This window comes from Cydia strobilella, chromosome 1, assembly GCF_947568885.1.
Source record: "Cydia strobilella chromosome 1, ilCydStro3.1, whole genome shotgun sequence".
Classification (NCBI taxonomy): Eukaryota; Metazoa; Arthropoda; class Insecta; order Lepidoptera; family Tortricidae; genus Cydia; species Cydia strobilella.
The window spans coordinates 10,824,643-10,843,223 of NC_086041.1; the positions used below are offsets into that span (position 1 = coordinate 10,824,643).

Here is an 18,581-nt window from a genome sequence, read left to right on the forward strand (position 1 = left end):
ATCACAGTTCATGAGATACAGCCTGGTGACAGACAGAACGACAGTTGGACAGACAGACGGACAAAGGAGTCTTAGTAATAAGGTCCCGTTTTTTACCCTTTGGATATGGAACCCTAAAAATACGTACTTTGCAATTAATAATATATTTGATATGGGTAATACCTACTTACATAAATATTTTTATTATTGTTTAATTAAATAAAATACAAAACATTCTGCAATCAAATTAAACCTGTCTCCTCCAGCTACCTACATCTCAGTGTGATTATCCAATCGCAGGATTTTTTCCCAAGTTTTATCTACTATAGCCATAGTAGATAAAATTTGGGATAAAATCCTAATTAGTCCGGTAAATATTTGTATATTTTTCGTATTTTTGGGCAAAGAGTTAAAAAATAAAAAATGTATTCGTTTTCCTAAAAAACGGTCTGAAAATGAAACAAGAGCTCGAAAATGGAGGTGTCCCGTACGGCGGGAATACTTATCCATTTAGCTGTAAACGGGCAGAATGCGTCATAAAAGCCGTTACTGGCGGACTGAAAAACGGAATCACTGTTCTATTAGTTCCATTTTCGAACGTGAATTCTGCATTTAAGTTTTCAGTGTTTTAGTCACAGGTTTTTGACTTTACTAGAATATTTTAAAATAACGTTTTAGCGTTATTAATTTTAACCTTATACGTAAAATGTGATGCTGGTGTTGACTTGTTTGGATAAGACGCTTAAAAATAAAGTAACAAGGATCTGTTTATTACATTTAAATATTTTCCATATTACATCTATGTTTAGAGGCCGGTGTCGATTTTAGTCGCAAAAATGTTAAATTGATAGAATTAGTCGGTGAAATTGTACACCTTTTGTTACCTAATTGAAATAACAAGTACTGGTTTCTATTAGCACGTCTTCTTATCTTGCCTTTTATCAGTTTTTTTTTAAACCGACACTAAATTAGTACTTCATGTTTTTTTTCTGATGGACGTTTAGGTAAACGCGCGTAAAGCACTGATTTTGTCGCTCTTATTTGTAAATTTCGTAAAGTTTGGACTGCTAAAAATGGTAAATTTGTATTACACATATTCTGTACTTGAACTTTATCAGATTACATTTTTGTTATATGCCTTAGAGTTCGAGGAAATGAAAGTTAAACGAATTCAATTTTCTCCAGAAATTACTTCAAAACAGGTGACAATTTCTCTGAAAATCGACTTAATTTCAAAGTAATTTTGATATTTAAACAATCTACAACATTTGCTGAAACTATTCTTATACATCAATAATTTGTATAATTTACCACCATAACTTTTTGATAAATTTTTAAAGACTGCCCCTTCTCTTCATATATTACCGGTGACGCACGCTCGCGACCTCATTATTAAAAGGCAAGATGAGAAGACGTGCTCATAGAAACCAATACTTGTTATTTAGATATTACGTAACAAAACGTGTATAATTTCAACGACTAAATCTATCAATTTTACATTTTTGCTCCAAAATCGAAACCGGCCTCTTAAGTACATTTACCGTAAAATCATCTTAGCTGTCTAAACAGTAATACAGTGATACCTATGTATCAGGAAAAAAAAACAATTAAATTACTCCAATAAGAAAATATCGAAAGAAAAACTTTTTATTACTGTTGCATTTTTTATTGTTAAGGGATTAAGCTCCATTTAAGGGAATTAAGGATAAGTCCCCCTCGGACCAGGGGCGGTCAACCCTCGGTCAGTTTAAAGTTATTTTAAACAATCTAATGTTGTTACCCTTATGGTATTGGTATGGCGGGTGCACACGACCGACCGATTAATATTTTTGCATAAATTTTATGCGACTAAAATATTGTCCTTGCACAGTTTGACATCTCTTTGTCGTTATTTATCTCATTGTATAAATAAAAAATTCTTATCGTTATAATTATCGGAAACCCTATTTATCTATGTGTATATTATAATCTAAAAATTAGTAAATATTGATTAATCATAATCACAGGGCGGACACGCTATACATCAAACATCATTTGCGTTTCTGTTTGAACAGCACGTCTGTACACGCGTCATGCGTCTTAGTGTAAGTTGCTTAAAAATAGTACTGAGCGGCCGGCAAACGGCCGTCAATCTCCTGTCGCGGGGCGAGGTAATTCGAGTCGGGGCGGGGCGGTGCGTGGCCGTTCTGTATGATAATACTATTACTTATTCTATGTCATAATTATGTGCTCTGTGTCACACCTTCGGTAAAAGGTACCTATTAACCCCACTAAACATATGCTTAAGCTTATCTCGTAGCTACGCCGACGCGCCGTAACCACTATTATCCCTATTTGTTTCAAACATTCTTCTGTATTAATTCTATGTACTGATCAACGATAGACCTTATATTTTCAGTTCAGTGTGGCCGGTGTTAAGCATGAGGTGTTTACACAACAGAGCTGAATTTATTTCAAAACCAAAACTGTAGTCGTCCGTGTGCACACGACCTTACCGGCCATTCGATCTCATCATTAAATCAAGCACAGCCGATATTCGGCTATCGGCCATCTTGCCGGAAAAGGCTCTTTACTTTTAAAGAGTTATTAGTCCCAGAGCAGTACTTCCGCTCTGATAAGAGAATATAGTACTCTAGAATTGCTGATAAAATGTTATATTGGGGAACAACAAACAATTGCATGCGAAATAGTAAAAACTTAAGAAGTGACCCTTGTCTATGTTATTATGTAGGTATAGGTACCTACAGTCTGTTATGAAATTTATTTCATTATTATATTGAACGATTAAATATGTTCAAATTTAAACTGTTGTGAGACATACTAACATTAAATCATTTTACGGTTTAGACTCACTTGTTTTAGTCACTCGCGCGACATGTTTCGGAGAGCCTAGGTCTCCTTTCTCAAGCACTAATAGTGCGAGCAGCGTTCACGACGACCGTGTATTGCGTACTGCCGCTGCCGCGCGCCGCGTCGCTCGCTGCGCGCGCGCCGAGAAAACCGGTTGGGGGAGGTCTTGCGCTATCGTTGTAGGCGGGCACAGTGGTGTGTTTGGGTTTGGGTCACCTAACACTTGTAGCGCCACACAGCACGAACTCACTATGTCCACTACACTGTCACAACACTCATCGGCATTCTGCTGAGGAATCACAGGCTTCCATGCTGGCGGCACAGCCCAGCCGCTATCCCGATTGAAATTAGGGCGCCGCCCAATCTCGATCGCTTCACGTATTTTACGTGGTACGTAGCATTTTTCTAGCGAGTGACTAAAACAAGTGAGTCTAAACCGTAAAATGATTTAATGTTAAGATTAAATATGTGTTTTTTTTATACATACATGTTACTCTTACATCGATCAGGGGACTATTTAAGTTTTTGAGCTGTACATAGGTTCTTATACTTAATACTTTCTTATTAAATTATTTATGAGCATTTTCTACAATCTTTTGATCTCCATGCCGATAACTGACGGGAGATGGCACAGGATCGAGACGACTGGCGTATACTCGTGTCGGAGGCCAACACTCATTTTGGGTCGCTGCGCCATTAAGTAAGTATTTTCTACAAAGAGTTGGAACGAGTTCTACAGATAAGTTACTCAATTTTAGAGCTATTTTATCAGAATTTATTTTACGCACTTCATTCTCGTCTATAACGTATTTTTAACCAAAAGTAGGTACCTACATAGAGTCTAGCACTTTCATCACAGAATTACCTTTTACTGGCGCACAATCAACGGGACTTAACATTAGACCGCATCAGCTGAAAGTTTACAGAGGTGCTAACCGTTGGTCCCCCGTTTACGATCAAACGCCATTACGTAGCCAGCTTTATTGACCTTACTCAGGGCATTCGTGAATGGACGGTTTTATGTCGTCTTGGAAACAAATAGGGTTTCTGGAGTGAAATGTGTGATGAGAGTGTTCAATGATAATACGTTGAAAATGTAAAATCACCTTCGTGTTGTTTCTTGGGATTTCATATATTTTGTTTGTTTTTTTAAACATCACAAGCAACTGCATTAGAATGAAAAATAATCTGAACTTGGTTTTCAGTAGGATGATGCTTCATTTTCTGGATGTAGAAATTGGATAACGTTCAAATGGAGTTAGTAGAAGTACATATGCATTTAATCGCTGACATTTAGCTCTTTTTAGAGTTCCGTACCTCAAAAGGAAAAAACGGAACCCTTATAGGATCACTCGTGCGTCTGTCTGTCTGTCTGTCTGTCTGTCTGTCTGTCCGTCTGTCACAGCCTATTTTCTCCGAAACTAATAAACCAATTAAGTTGAAATTTGGAATACATATGTAAGTTTGTGACCCAAAGATGGACATGTAACGTAAACAAATAAAAAATGACCATTCCCCCCCTTTATCTCCGAAACTACTGGATCTAAAATTTTGAAAAAAAAATACACAAAATAGTTCTTTACCTATATAGGTAGATCCCAGGAAAACCTATTAGAAATGTGTAGTCAAAGGTGAGTCGGACTTAATTACTTAGTTTTTGATCCGACCTCTACGGGTTTTTTAAAGACATTTCACTTTCATTTCACATAAAAATACATTGTTTAAATTGTGTAATGTACGGAACCCTTGGAACGCGAGTCCGACTCGCACTCGGCCGGTTTTCATGCATCGCCATTATGATGAGCCTAATATGTACACCTTATGTTCCGCTACTGACCACAGGACTCCTTATATAAAAGGGTTAGGTAGGACTACCTAATACCTATAGTCCCCACGCTAACCCAATGCGGATTGGAGGTTATCCATTATCACTAAATGACGTCAATGAAAATTATAGTTCAACATGCTCTAAGGAACCAAGTGGTCGATCGATCGACGATCGTTCTTGAACATACCGTATACTTAATGATTAGTGGCGTTATTCATGAACGCATGTCAAGTTTAGCAAGCCCTTTATAATCCGTTTTCCTTATCCGTCATCATGACATTTTAGTAGAAGATTTTCTAAGTTTTATGAATAACGTCTATAAAGTTCAAACACGTAATCTGTAACTTAGCTTCAGCTAACTCGTCTTTAATCAACTAATTCATCTACTAACACAACTTAGGTACCAGGTAGTCTGGTAAAATAAATTTACGACCAGCTCTAAATCCAAACTCTTTGTTTTAACGAACGTTAACCTCAAACTTCATAAAACGAAAATTAAACCCGCGTGCCCGAGGAATTCCATCAAGTCGGTATAAAAATGCAAATGTTATTTATACGCAGCTATGGCGGTGATCATTAGTGGGAGGAGCGCGCGGCCCCTCCCACCTGGAGGAGTTTCAGGACCACGGTGACAGTAGTGACACGCGGAATTAGACCCATTAACTTGTCAAATAAAAATGTACCTATGTGGGACTATGGGAGGCAGCTCCGAGACCGTTTTTTACGCTGCATAACGTAATTGGCCGTACAAGGTAACGTGTAAAGTCGGACCAAGCTAGTTCTGCATGGCAATTGCAATGACAAAGAGCGGCAATGTCATCATTAATGACAAATTACTATGAAAATATGACGTTTGTAATAACACTCCCTCACTTTTTTCTATTTAAGTCTGTGCAAAGTTAGCTTAGACGACTTAAAACGGTTAGTCTTTACTTGGAAAGTTACAACATATAACCAAGGATGCAGTGGGCATGTAACTTTCTAAATATAAATGAAGATACTAAGGAGTCTAAAGCTAGCCATACACGTCCGGATTTGTACGTCGGATCTGTCTGAAAGATGTGTCCGGCGGACACATCCGTCAACGTATGGCCAAAAATTGACACAGATTTGTCCGCCGGATGTCTGTCCGCTATCCGTGCTCAAAACCAACGGATCGGACACGGAGATCCGAGAGCGGACTGCACGTGTGTGCGTAGTAACGGATGTGTCCGCCGGATCGCACCTCAGTTGCGCTCTCACGCTACGGCACGGCAGTACGCACGCGCTCATTTAAAATGGCGTTTACTGACAACACAGTGTTTTGGACAAATTTATAGAGCTTTATAGGTCCTTATTGTACCTAAACAAGGATCTTAGACAACAAGCTTACGATCAATTGGTTGAAAAATGTAAATTCTTCGACCAATTGATGGTAAGCTTGTTTCCTTCTTCGAGACATATAAAACCGCCACATATCACAGCCAGTTATTGTTTAGACAGACACATTGTTGCAGACAACCGCTACTAGCTAAATCCGGATTACAACTGATGTCCGTCGCCGTGTGTGGTGAAGTCGCGGATCAGATACGAGACGTGTCCGGCGGACAAATCCGTGCGTGTATGGCTAGCTTTATACCGATAAGAACATTGGTTTGATGCAGCCGGACATAACGTACCTACCGTTATGATCAACATAGTTTTACAAACCCCGAGGGGTGTGGCAAAAAAATGTAATTTTTTTTTATCAAAGGATTCTTTATTTTATTCGTGTTATTTATTCAGGGTCTTAAAACTGAAAGATTGTATTACGGATTGGGTTTAGTTTTCTGTAAATTACAATATCAGAAAATCTGAATGTACAACATGTGAGGTTCGGTTCACGTGTTCGGTTTACCATTAGTATCTTACTATAATAAAATCGCAGTAGTTTCATAAAATTGATGAGTTTTGCTTTAATATGAAATCTGTTCTATAATGATTTCACAATTCCATCATAACAAAATTTGTGTTTGCATTTAATGCGAATTACCCCCACAACATTCACGCAAAATAGGCGCAATATATGACGTCGAGTTGCGGAAACCAAGCCCGCGAAAACCTATACCCCCACAACATAATTATCCGTATGTGGGCATCCAAATCTAACCTACCCTTTTCTTTTCAGCATCCTCGAGCTGCGGAAAGAAAAAAGCCGAGACGCGGCGAGATCTCGCCGTGGAAAGGAGAACTACGAGTTCTACGAGCTAGCGAAAATGCTGCCGTTGCCTGCCGCCATCACCAGCCAGCTGGACAAGGCGTCCATCATCAGGCTCACCATCAGTTATCTGAAGTTAAGAGACTTCTCCGGTCACGGGGACCCGCCGTGGAGTAGGGATCCGCCGCCGACTAGTAAGACGCTTAAAGGTTAGTGTTAACACATTTGACTAAGGTGTAAGGTTAATGTGGAGAAGACCGTCTACAAGCTCTTTCGTCGCTCGTCGCTTCTAGCTCTTGCGTTTGTACCTACAAATAATCCACTTACGGAAGGTCGGTAGAACAGAAGGAGCAAAGCTCTTCCTCTCTGACTGTGTCTGAATGAAGTACGTATCGGTACAAATACAAGAGTTCTTGCCCTGTGACGGTCTTCCCAACCAAAAATTTTATATGACTTCTCCGGCAGAAGACCGCTTCTCCACATTGACCTTAGTAAAAAACAGACAAGTGCGAGTCGGACTCGCCCACCGAGGGTTCGGTACTTTTTAGTATACTTGTTATAGCGGCAACAGAAATACATAATCTGTCAAAATTTCAACTGTCTAGCTATCATGTCTAGGTTCATGAGACACAGCCTGTTGACAGACAGACACAGACAGACAGACAGACAGACGGACAGTGGAGTCTTAGTAATAGGGTCCCATTTTTACCCTTTGGGTACGGAACCCTAAAAATTCCTATAAAGGGGAAGGTAACTAATTAGTACTAATTACATGTTTAAGGCATTGTCAAAATCCCTACAAAAACAATAGGTAGGTACCTGGAGGTTATAACCAAATGGAAACGCCATGTCTGTAATTTTCTGTACAAAACAGTCTGCCAATTTTTGCGAGGGAGGGGAACGTTTTTACCCTTTGGGTACGGAACCCTCAAAAAATGTTGTCTATGCCAGTTGTCTTGGCAAAAAAACTGGGCCAGGTGTCCATCGTCTCTCTATCGGCTATCAGAAGCTATAGGTCTCCGGGGCGCTATCGCAATTCTCGTAATTCGAAGTTCCGTCTATTTGCCTCTCTATCGCTCAAATATGCAGAAGAAATAGACTAACGAATGAACGAAGCGGTTCGCGATTATTAGGCATGAGGACCCACCGTGTAGCAAAAGTACACCGTCGTCGACTAATACCTAAGACAGATGTTAGTGTTACGTAGTACAGAATCTTGACTACTCAGCATAAAATGACAATTTTCTGCCACCTCAAAAATTTTAAACCAGAAAAAAAATTACATCTCATAAATAGCAGCAGTACATGCCCCACAGATTTAACATGTTTGTAGACTGTACAATACCTACAGCTATTGTACAGCAAGCTGCAGAAGTACATACCCACTTTATGAATGGAATTCACTCATAAAGTGGGCATGCACTTTTGTAGCTGGGTGTACATGCACTTGAGTTAGTGTGTTACTCGAATCCTATAATAACGCATTCAATGCAATCGTATTAGAATAACCTAGGGTTACCAAAAACCGTTATTACGAACCGTGCTACATCATCACAAAACCATATGCCCCAGCCGGGCGCGACAGCCCTAATAACGTTCAAAATGGACTCGGTTTAAAACAGCGGGAGGGTCTGCAAATCAGATTTGCCTTCGTCAAGTCATTGTCGCGCTAACCACGTTACCCGCCCCTGTAGCGTCGGCAAAACAAGTTTATTGCTGTCTGTCTCTTTGTAGTTAAAGTGCCGACAGTTGAGGTGTCTCTTGTTTTATAGGTGTAGTTTCAGTACTTACTTGCAATCCGATAACACAGCTACAAAACTGTGATTCCGTTTTCTCTCCATCTCTCCTTTAGAAGGGTCTAGTTTACATTGAAAAGTTGGGAAGTAGGTATAATGTTGATTATATTAAGGAACTAAGAGCGTATAATGTAAAATGCCATTATCTTAAGTATACAATAAGTATGCAGCATATTGCAACTACTTAGATACGTTTACGAGCAAAATATCTTTAGGAGTATAATAAAAACAATTTCCAAAAAGCACACAGTGGTGCTGCCGGCTTTTCTCCGCACAAAACCACTAAACAATGGGGTAAATCACATAAAATTGTCAGTCGAAGCGTGCAGGCAAATAAATACGCCTTAGGGACGCTGATTCTCCGCAATACGTCAAATAAATATTACCTATTCGTTTGTTGGGAAAAAACACCGGTGTTTGATCAAGGACAACATTACACATGAGTCCTGATTATTGGAAGGGGACGCATTAAGATATATATTTTTAGCAATTTTTTTACTCGGTATAACACCTAACAATTTAAGGAGGTACCGTACCGAAATATTTATTTATAATATATCGTAGAATATTTTAGTGATACTAATTGGGAAAAATAGTTCTCAGATAGAAAATAATGTTATTTTGCCTTTTTATGTTTTTTTATGCTACGTTATGTGGAAATATAGCCTGTCAAGCCAATTTCGCCAGTAGAAAAAAGCGGCAATTTTAAAAAGTTTAGAACTATAGAAAATTTTAATTTCGCGCCTTTTCCAACTAGCTTTTGAGTTTGACCGGCTTTAAATAACATATCGACTTTATATACATATAACATCCACATAAATGTTTAAGACACCGGGAGCATTACAATACAGTCACATATTTGTCATATGCTTCACATATTTTCCAATATTTTTTTACCGCACAGTGGTCTTAAATTCGTAACAAGTGTACCAATAAAACACCCTCAAATCCAATTTAGCCCCCTAATGCGCTTAATGCAACCGCCGCGCGAATCACTACATACGCCACTGTCATTTTAACTCAATTTTTAAGCGGGATTTTCTTTGTATATATTGAAATTTTGAATGTGTTCGACAGACATGTACCTATTGAACATTACAATCGGAACTTTTAATAGTATTCGTAAATTCTAGAGCTATCTAACATTACTATACAAATTATTGGCCAAATTAAGAAGTCATTTAATGAAATTCAGATATAGTTACTTATCATTTAAATCATTACGCCTTAACTAAAAAAAGAAAGTACGTCTCTTTTAAGATCACAAAAAAAAAATTCAGAACGTTTTATCATATTCAATGGTTCACAATAAGTATGCGGAATCCCAAAATTCGCAATAAAACATGAGCATTTAGGGGTGTCAAAATTGTCTCACAAAATATTCGAGGACAAATTTTCTAGTTTCAAATATACTCACGTATGCAATAAAGGTATTGGGGTACTTTGTTAAATGTACTCTGCTTGTAAAAACCCCTGAAACTCATGTGCAATGGGGTTCGATTTACAATTGTACATTTGAGGCAATCAATTTGAATTTTAAACGGCATTGTCTTCCTTGGTCTTGTTTTGGTAGACTTTCTATACAGTATTAAAGTTTCTTGCTTTATTAAATGTAATCCTACTGTAAATTTTATAATACTCTGTCATAAAATTGCCACAAAATAATCACAAATTAAGTTGCAATTATGAAAACATTTAATAAAAATGAACTAAAATATTGTATTGCTTAAATATAATTTCAATACCAACATAGCCGCATTAGGTCGTCTAGTGATAGGTATATACGGTTTAGATAGAACTAAGTGAGAAAACCCATTAAACAATTATGTTAAGTATTTATTAACTTAGAACGTAGAAAATCTTGTACTGATTATACAAATTTATGTAAGATTTATTAAAGTAAGTTGTCAAGTACTTTACAAAGTTGTTAACATAATTTACACTTAGGTATACAGGTACGCATAAACCGGGTTTTAATAATTTCATTAGGATTTTAGTTGCACTGCAACACCTTGCTTACCGAGTTACGAATTTCTTCCAAATAACGCAACAAAGAGACACCAATGATGTTAAAAGAAACTTCCAAATAAAATTAGCAAGATGATCCCAACATCTGCAAATATGTCGTAAGGGACACCGCCATTAAAAACCTAATTAATCCCCCCAGTGTAACAATACGCCGTGAATTGGGACGAAATTTTTAATCTAATCAATTAACAATCAGTGCAAACGATATACCGCTTGTTAGTACTGCTTATTTGGCGAACGTGACGTGGTTATTCAAATCGCCGTGGGGTTCGTTTGACGATTTTGTCTGGAGCGTTTAATTGGACGAACCACTGTGCGTCTTCGTTTAATTTTGGGAAAGTAAGTTGTTTTTAAAACAGTGTACCTTTTATTTATATTTTCATTAACAGTTCAAGTTGGGTTTGACTTGTTTGAAGTTTTTGATTAGGTACTTATAAATGATTGTAAGGTAAGGTAAAGCCTAACAAGTTGATAACTTTGTACCGTAATTAAAAGGAGATATTAATTACGTTTCGTAATTGTTTTTTGTAATTTTGGGTTAATTTTATTGTTTGTAAAAATTGACATGTAAAAGTGCCCCTGTGGCCTATTTGCTGAATAAATGTTTGATGTTTGATGTTTCGAGTTGTCAATAACTCGTCGCGTTATGGCTATTTAATATACCTATCCTACTATTTCTTGATTTTTACACAAAAATAATAAAACAAACCCAAAGAAAATTTTAAGTCGCGCGAGGAAACCTTATTGCTAACAAACTATCTTCACTAGTGTCTACATTGCATTTTAAGCCAATTAATCATATTAAACCTGCCACACCCTAGACAATTAAAATAACTGGACATTTTCCGCCGTAAGTGAGTTACGAACGTCACAAACGTCAAATTAACCGGCGCTGTAATAGCATAATTGAATGATAACCATCTAACTGGAACAGGCCTCCTGGTAGGTTAGTGTAATCAGTTTACTATGTGCATTGCTAGAGTTAGTGGAATATGGTCGTAAGTCGTAAGAGCCTGTAGAGCCTGTAGGATAATGCGAGGAGTCATAGACGCCGTTTGATAGTTTAGTACCTTGTTATTTTCACTGTCTTATTTTGCTGTTCACTGCTCATAATATTGTTTGAATCAAGGCTCGGAACCGAATTTTTTTTCATACAAAAAATACCGGTATTATTACGTTCTTTGGATTATTATTTTATTTTTAAGCGGACCATCTAATAATACGAAGTTGTTACCTAAATACATGATTCAGTCCTACGTAAAGAGCATAAAATAAGTAAAAATATTGGGCTATTACGGGTTAAAAAAAAACGGTTCCGAGCCCTGGTTTGAATTAACGATCATAAATGATTATATTTATTTTTCTAAGCTCTGAAGTCTCTGAATGTGTATAAATTGATGACTGATTTATTATGAAGCATATATCCTAAGCATATAAGTAATCCCAAGGCAACCCTAATACAGTTATAGGCTGCCCTTCAGTCTAAGTTATACAACCCACGTGTTCTTTTTTTGTCTAAAAGTCTAGTTAGATATAGTAGCAATAAGTTATTAACCCCATTTTCTTGTTTATCCTATTTTTCAGGCAACTGTTCCACAGCAACAGTACCCAAACCAAGTTTCCAATATTCCCGCCGTATGTCGCCATCTTTATTTATTGTTATTTTTCTATTTCGCCGGCAGATGTGCCGCCCATGATTTACGGGTACAACGTATTAAGGAACGTTATCGGGCTCGGTCAAGGGATGTTTAAAATATGGCGTTAGGTATGAGGATAGTTGAGACTGTTAGGAACTTAGGAATAATGGAAGTTAGCCAACTATTACAAAGCATGTTTTTTCTTTATATTTTTATAGCTACTTATATACCTTTTCTTATTTTCTGCTCTACGTTTTCTGTAAAAGTAATATCGATATATTACATTATTTTAAAACGGGTCACTTTAATATGTCTGTGTCTCACGGAAGTTTCGTTATTAAAACGGGTCACTCACGTATTATTAAGTCGAATAGCTCGACATGTGACGTTTTAAAATAATGTAATATGTTTGAGTATCACGGGAGTTTTATAGTAATATCGATACTTTATATTTCTTAATTCAGCTCCAATCCTTTTATTATTATTATTTATTTATAAACAAAAACTAATTGAAAATATCTTGAATTATTTTGCTAGCAACGGAATTCAAGATATTTTATATAGTATAAATAACTTACAACTTACCTATGAATGACTAAAATGTTCATGAGTAGGTTATTAAATGTAAAATGTTCCAATTCCACGTCTAATCTCAAACGAAATCGAATTTTGAATAATTCACACACATAAAACAACATCAAAATCTGCCCCAAACGTCCGTTTTCTGCCACCGCCGACACCCTTCTACGATAAATCACGTGCTGCCACCTACCGGCAATATAGGGAACAAAACATGTGTTTACCCCGAAGTTAATTTGTTGAATTTATCTGGCTTGTCTTCCGTTATTGTATTGAGAATTATTGCCTTTTTGACTTATGCGGTTTTGTGTCGCGACATAATTCAGGTGTATGACCATAATTCAGGTGTATGAGAAATCGTAACTACTCGTTAATGCGTTTATTTATGGGTATGATATTAAATCCAATTTTTTATTTTTTTTATTATATTAAAACTAGCGACCCGCCATTCACAATGTTTACATAAAGTGAGTTTGGTTTTACACAACTTTTTACATATAGGTAGTTATAATTATAAGTTCCTTATATTTTTAAATGTAGGCAGAAGTAAGCTTCAAGCAACAAAATCATTTTCTTATAAGAAAGAAGTGTCAGTATATGTATTGATAAAATGCCAAGTCTCGCATTGCCAAGTTCAAAAGCTAATCCAAAGATAAGGGTAACCCTGCTCCTGTCCGGAACTCGGCTGTAATCCCGGGCATAATGAACCGCGAACCCGGCATATTAAGGAGGTATCGGTATTGGTATCTTGGGTATCGGCATTTACCATCGGGATCCTTGACATACTAGTATTTGTCTATTCATGGTAAATAGTCTGCTTTACGTTTGGGTTCCTAATGTTATATATACGTTTTATTACATAAATAGTAGAGATAAAAGGTAGATACATAAAGAGGGTTTACCAAAATAATAGACTCACTATAAGTCCTTTCTCTCTCACTTAAAACGTGACGGATGTCTTATCCACGCCGGAAAGTAATAAAAAGTCAATCGACAATTGGCGACTAGTGACAAAAACACAAGTGCAACTGGAAAAAAGCTTGATATAGCATAATAAAGTGGAGGTTTCAATCAATAGCCCCTGCACAATTGGCGTATTGACAGGACGTGTGTGGAATGGATGAGGTCCGACTAGGGGCCCTTGCTCGATGAGGCACCGGGTTCCGGACGGGGTTAAAAGAGTTGGAAAAATGGTTGCTTGAAATATTACCCAAATCGTAACACATTTACTTAAAAATCACAAATGACATGCATACTAGGTTTCACTAGACTTTTGTATTGTTTTCGCGATACAAAAGGTTATCACGGGCCATATCTCGGTCAATATAAGTCTAGTGAAACTAACCGTGAATCATTCAAAACAGATACTAGGTTTCATTTGGGAAGTTTTATTTTTGCAAGCTTTTATGTAATTTGCCCTGTTAGTATGTTAGTTTATTAGTGTGGGTCAAATCTTGGAAGCTAAATTTGACCCACTTCCCGATTTCCGATTGAGCTGAAATTTTGCATACATAATTGTAAATTGGGTGACATTGCAATATTATGATAACATGGAGCTGATTTGATGATGGAAACAGGAGGTGGCCATAGGAACTCTGTGATAAAACAACGCAAACTATTTTGTGCTTGGGGTTGTTAAAATTGTCTCGATGAGTATTAGTGCCTGTTGCTTGTGGAAAGAAAAATACAGTCAGCGATAAAAGATTGTACCAAAAATTAACATTTTGCCAAAAACTTATTAGATCACATTTAGAAACGGGTCTATCGCGAATTTATTTTGTTACCTTTATTTACCGACGTTTCGACACAGGTTTCACTGCTCGTGGTCGCGGCTAACTGACGTCCCAGCAAAATGTCAAAACAGAGATTTGTGTGACTACCCCACGAAAAGTGCATTTAAAGACCCGTTTCTAAATGTGATTTAATATGTGTTTAAACCGCGAAAGTTTTAAATGTTATAAAAACTTATTAGAATTAGAAGTTATGTTGTATTTGATTTCCGACCCATTTCGTACCTTGTCACAGTGACACAGTGACAATCAATATGAAAGTCGATAGTAAAGTCGGTAAATTTTTGAAAAAAAAAAAAAAACAGTTCCACTAAAGAGACATACGCAAACTGACAGCAGACAAACTGACATATACGCTAACGTCTACGTAATTTACTTTCTCTACATCTCGCTCGTACTAATTACTAAGCGACATGCCTCGGCTTCGCACGGGTAGTTCAACTAATTTACACAAAACCTTTACAAATTATACATACAAACCTTTCTCTTGAATCACTATCTATTTAAAAAAACCGCATCAAAATCCGTTGCGTAGTTTTAAAGATCTAAGCATGTATCTAAGCATACATAGGGACAGACGGACGGACAGACAGCGGAAAGCGACTTTTGTTTTATACTATGTAGTGAATTAGTGATATTGATGCGGGTACGAGCGGGAAGCATAGAAAGTAAGTTACGTTCTCGATAGCGTTTATGTCAGAGCCAAACTGGCTCCTAATCCTAAAATTTATATCGGTAAATTTAAAAAAAAAATACACTTTTACTTAGACACATCACCAGTATACATTCCCAATACATCATCACCAGTATACATTTTCCAGTATACATTGTATCATCAGTATACATTCCCAATCCCAATACGGAACCCACGCCCAGTCAGCTGGCGTGGCCCCGGTCACCGGCGCCAGAAGGGTTATTCGGTGTGTAATTGGCTAGTTACAATTCATTACCACCGGGCTACTGCGATTTTTCCGTATTTCTTTCTTTCTGTTTTGCTGACGAATCTTCTGTAGAAAGGTATGGTTAAGTTTTTAGCAATAATACGGCTAGTACTTCCACGAGTACCAAGTTACCGTTATTTTGGCAGGCAAACAAAAAATCAAAAATTATATTTTTTCTGCTTTAATGAAGTTAGATGGGTCTAATAAATCATGAAATCAGAATAAAGAAAATATTTAAAAAATATTTGCTCTATTCTGAAAAAAAATCCATGTATTAAAGGTTAAGACAAAAAAACTTTTTTAAATAGCAACAAACGGAACAATTACATTTTCTCTATAAAAACAACACCTTAAAAAATTAAAGAACACATTTTTTTTCGTATTCTCAATAAAATGCTAGTGAAAAAGTAACTGTGAAACAAAGTATATAAATCGAATTAATTTTAAAATTTAATGTAGTGGCGAAGAAATCATTGTTTTGCGTGGTATTCTAAATGATAATTTCTATTGTTTCTGAATGAACATTAATACTGCATTTTATGTAAATTTTGAGCAAAAATGGCATCTCCCTTGAGTAGTGAAATCAAGAAAGTGACAAGTTTTATCATAACTTACTTCTTCAAGAGGATGAGTTTGTGTCTGTTTCTTCTTTATCTTTAATGCTCCAATTTTTAGACCCTACCTGTTTTTTCTTTCAGACCTACCTATATTTATTCTATGTTATACAACAAGTTTGAAGCAGAACAGCTAATAGTAATTTAATTATTTACTGTGTTTTATTAGTAAAAGTTGATGTAAAATACATTGCAGTGTTATATATAAAGTAAATAGGCAGACAAATATCTCCTAATTTTTTTTAGGAGAATGTAAAAGAATCGTTACTAACTTAAAGGAAAAATCTACGAGGAAACGGAAATACTCTTGTCTTAACTCAACCTGTACAGTTTTGATCGCTAGAATTTTTTAAATTGCTTATATGATACACCAAACAGTGTCAAATTAAGGGTTAAAAACTTGCAGATAACGGTATATTATTTTATAATTATTTATATCTTTCAAGAAGCAAAGAGATGACTTGTCTTTAGTTAAAGTAAGCTTGATGATGATTTTGAAATGTTAATAATTTTTGAATGGAATTAGTAAGTACCAAAGTCTTGATAAAACTATTAGCACTTTTAAGCACGTGTGGCATACTTATGGAGAATACCAGCTCTATAGTTTAAATAAAATTCAAAGCCTTACGTTTTTGTTACAATCATAAAAAAGAATTTGTAGTACCTAAATTCCGTCAATCAAGAAGATCCGCAGATAAAAGGCTCACACTTCTCCAAAACCCAATAACTCCGTATTCTTATTTTAAAAGGCGCCAATCAATAGCCCTTGGAGCCACAAAGGGCAGTAATTCTTCATTAGGGTTCCGGTCAAGGGCCCTGGGGGTTGGTAATCAACGCACTTATGTTGTTTTTGAGGGCGGGAAAAGTTTCAAGCTGCGGTTATGCCGTTTTCCTCTGGAGTCCAGAGTAATGAATCGTGGAGTGGGTAAATAAGAATCTTAAGTAATGACAGCTACCCAAAAGAACATGTAGTATATACATATGTTGTAGGTAATTTGTAAAGGAAGGCTATTTGACACTATATGTATACTTCGTACCTACATACTGTTATATGTTTAATACTGCATTTATGGCCCTAGTGGATTTAAATGGAGATAGAAAAAATGCTTACATGAGATAACGACATAAGTAAGAAATTATATAGACTGTAACACCTCGGTAAGCCAGGTTATATGATTTTTCTGAACCAAGATCTTCCATGGTGCAATTGTGCGCTTACGTGCGCACTGCGCTTTTAGAAAGCCTGCCTTTTTTTAGAAAAGTGCAGTTTTTATCACTGGGAAAAGTGAAAGTAGAGACAAAGGGATTCCTGTAATAATCCATATAATAACTCTCCTAACTCTCCTCCTGAATTACTGGAATTAGAAATGAGTACCTAATTCTTTGCGCTTCTCGGCAATAATTACACTTTTGAACTTGTTCGGCTTACTTCACTTAGTAGGTACTTTAAAATCAAATCTTTCGTATTTGTTCGGCTTATTCATTTATATTAAGAAGTACCCTCGAATGGCAATTTCTCGTAAGTTTTCCTTCGCCGCTGACCCCTGCGTTTATTTAATTTCGCGCCCCGCAAATGTTAGCTTTGAGCGAGCAAATAAGAGCGAATTATTTCTCGCCCACTAAATACTGGCCGATCAAATATGGCCTCGTGTCACACCGGACTAATGTCGTTGTAAAGCAATTTTATTTCAGATATTTAATATAATTTAGTATTAAGTACAGTAAATAAACTTTTTGAAACAAGTACTTTGTTTATAAAGTTGCAATTGTAGCAGTAGGTAGGTATGTCTCATAGTTTTTGGATCTATATGTAGGAGATAACTTTATAGGACGTAAGTTTTCCGAACTATCATAGGATTCCCCGAAATAATGTCTGGTAACTATATTTTATATTGTACCTACATTTTTGCCTGCATTACAGTTCGGTGTGAGAGCCTCGTTATTTCTTGTCAAATCGATCGTTTAACCAGCCACCGCAGGGGTATCAAAATCGCACCAAATTAGACCAATCTGACAGTTTTGTGTAAAAACAATTGCCATTTCTTTTTCTTATATCGCAGTCTGTATAAATGAAGGTTGTTTTTTTCTTTGTTTGTTACTTTGTGTCATAAGGAAACAAAACAGGAACGTAATAAAACAAAACTGCGTCATTTGATCGTAAACACAAAAGTGAAATTCAAAACCACATTCGAAAATGTACCTTGAAAAAGGCGGTACAGCTATCGGAAATAATATCTTATTTTGACAGACTATGGGCTCTACTCTCTAGCGGGAGCAGTAGCCGCTGATTCTAATATACATAGATACTTAACGTTACATGAAAAAATTATAAGCAAGTGCGAAGCGTGCACAAATACTTGGCA

The 18,581-nt window shown here is 36.6% G+C and overlaps 1 protein-coding gene across 3 annotated transcripts in view; it reads left to right on the forward strand.

Moving 5' to 3' along the window:
* The window catches only part of LOC134741045 (protein trachealess), a 201,226-nt gene that overhangs the window by 154,191 nt on the left and 28,454 nt on the right, over positions 1 to 18,581 (forward strand). For 2 of the 3 annotated variants that reach the window (XM_063673805.1, XM_063673796.1), the window contains exon 5: positions 6,804 to 7,042. In XM_063673805.1, coding sequence (XP_063529875.1) covers positions 6,804 to 7,042 — 239 coding nt within the window. The remainder of the gene's footprint in view (positions 1 to 6,803; positions 7,043 to 18,581) is intronic. The other variant, XM_063673814.1, reaches the window with a different exon arrangement.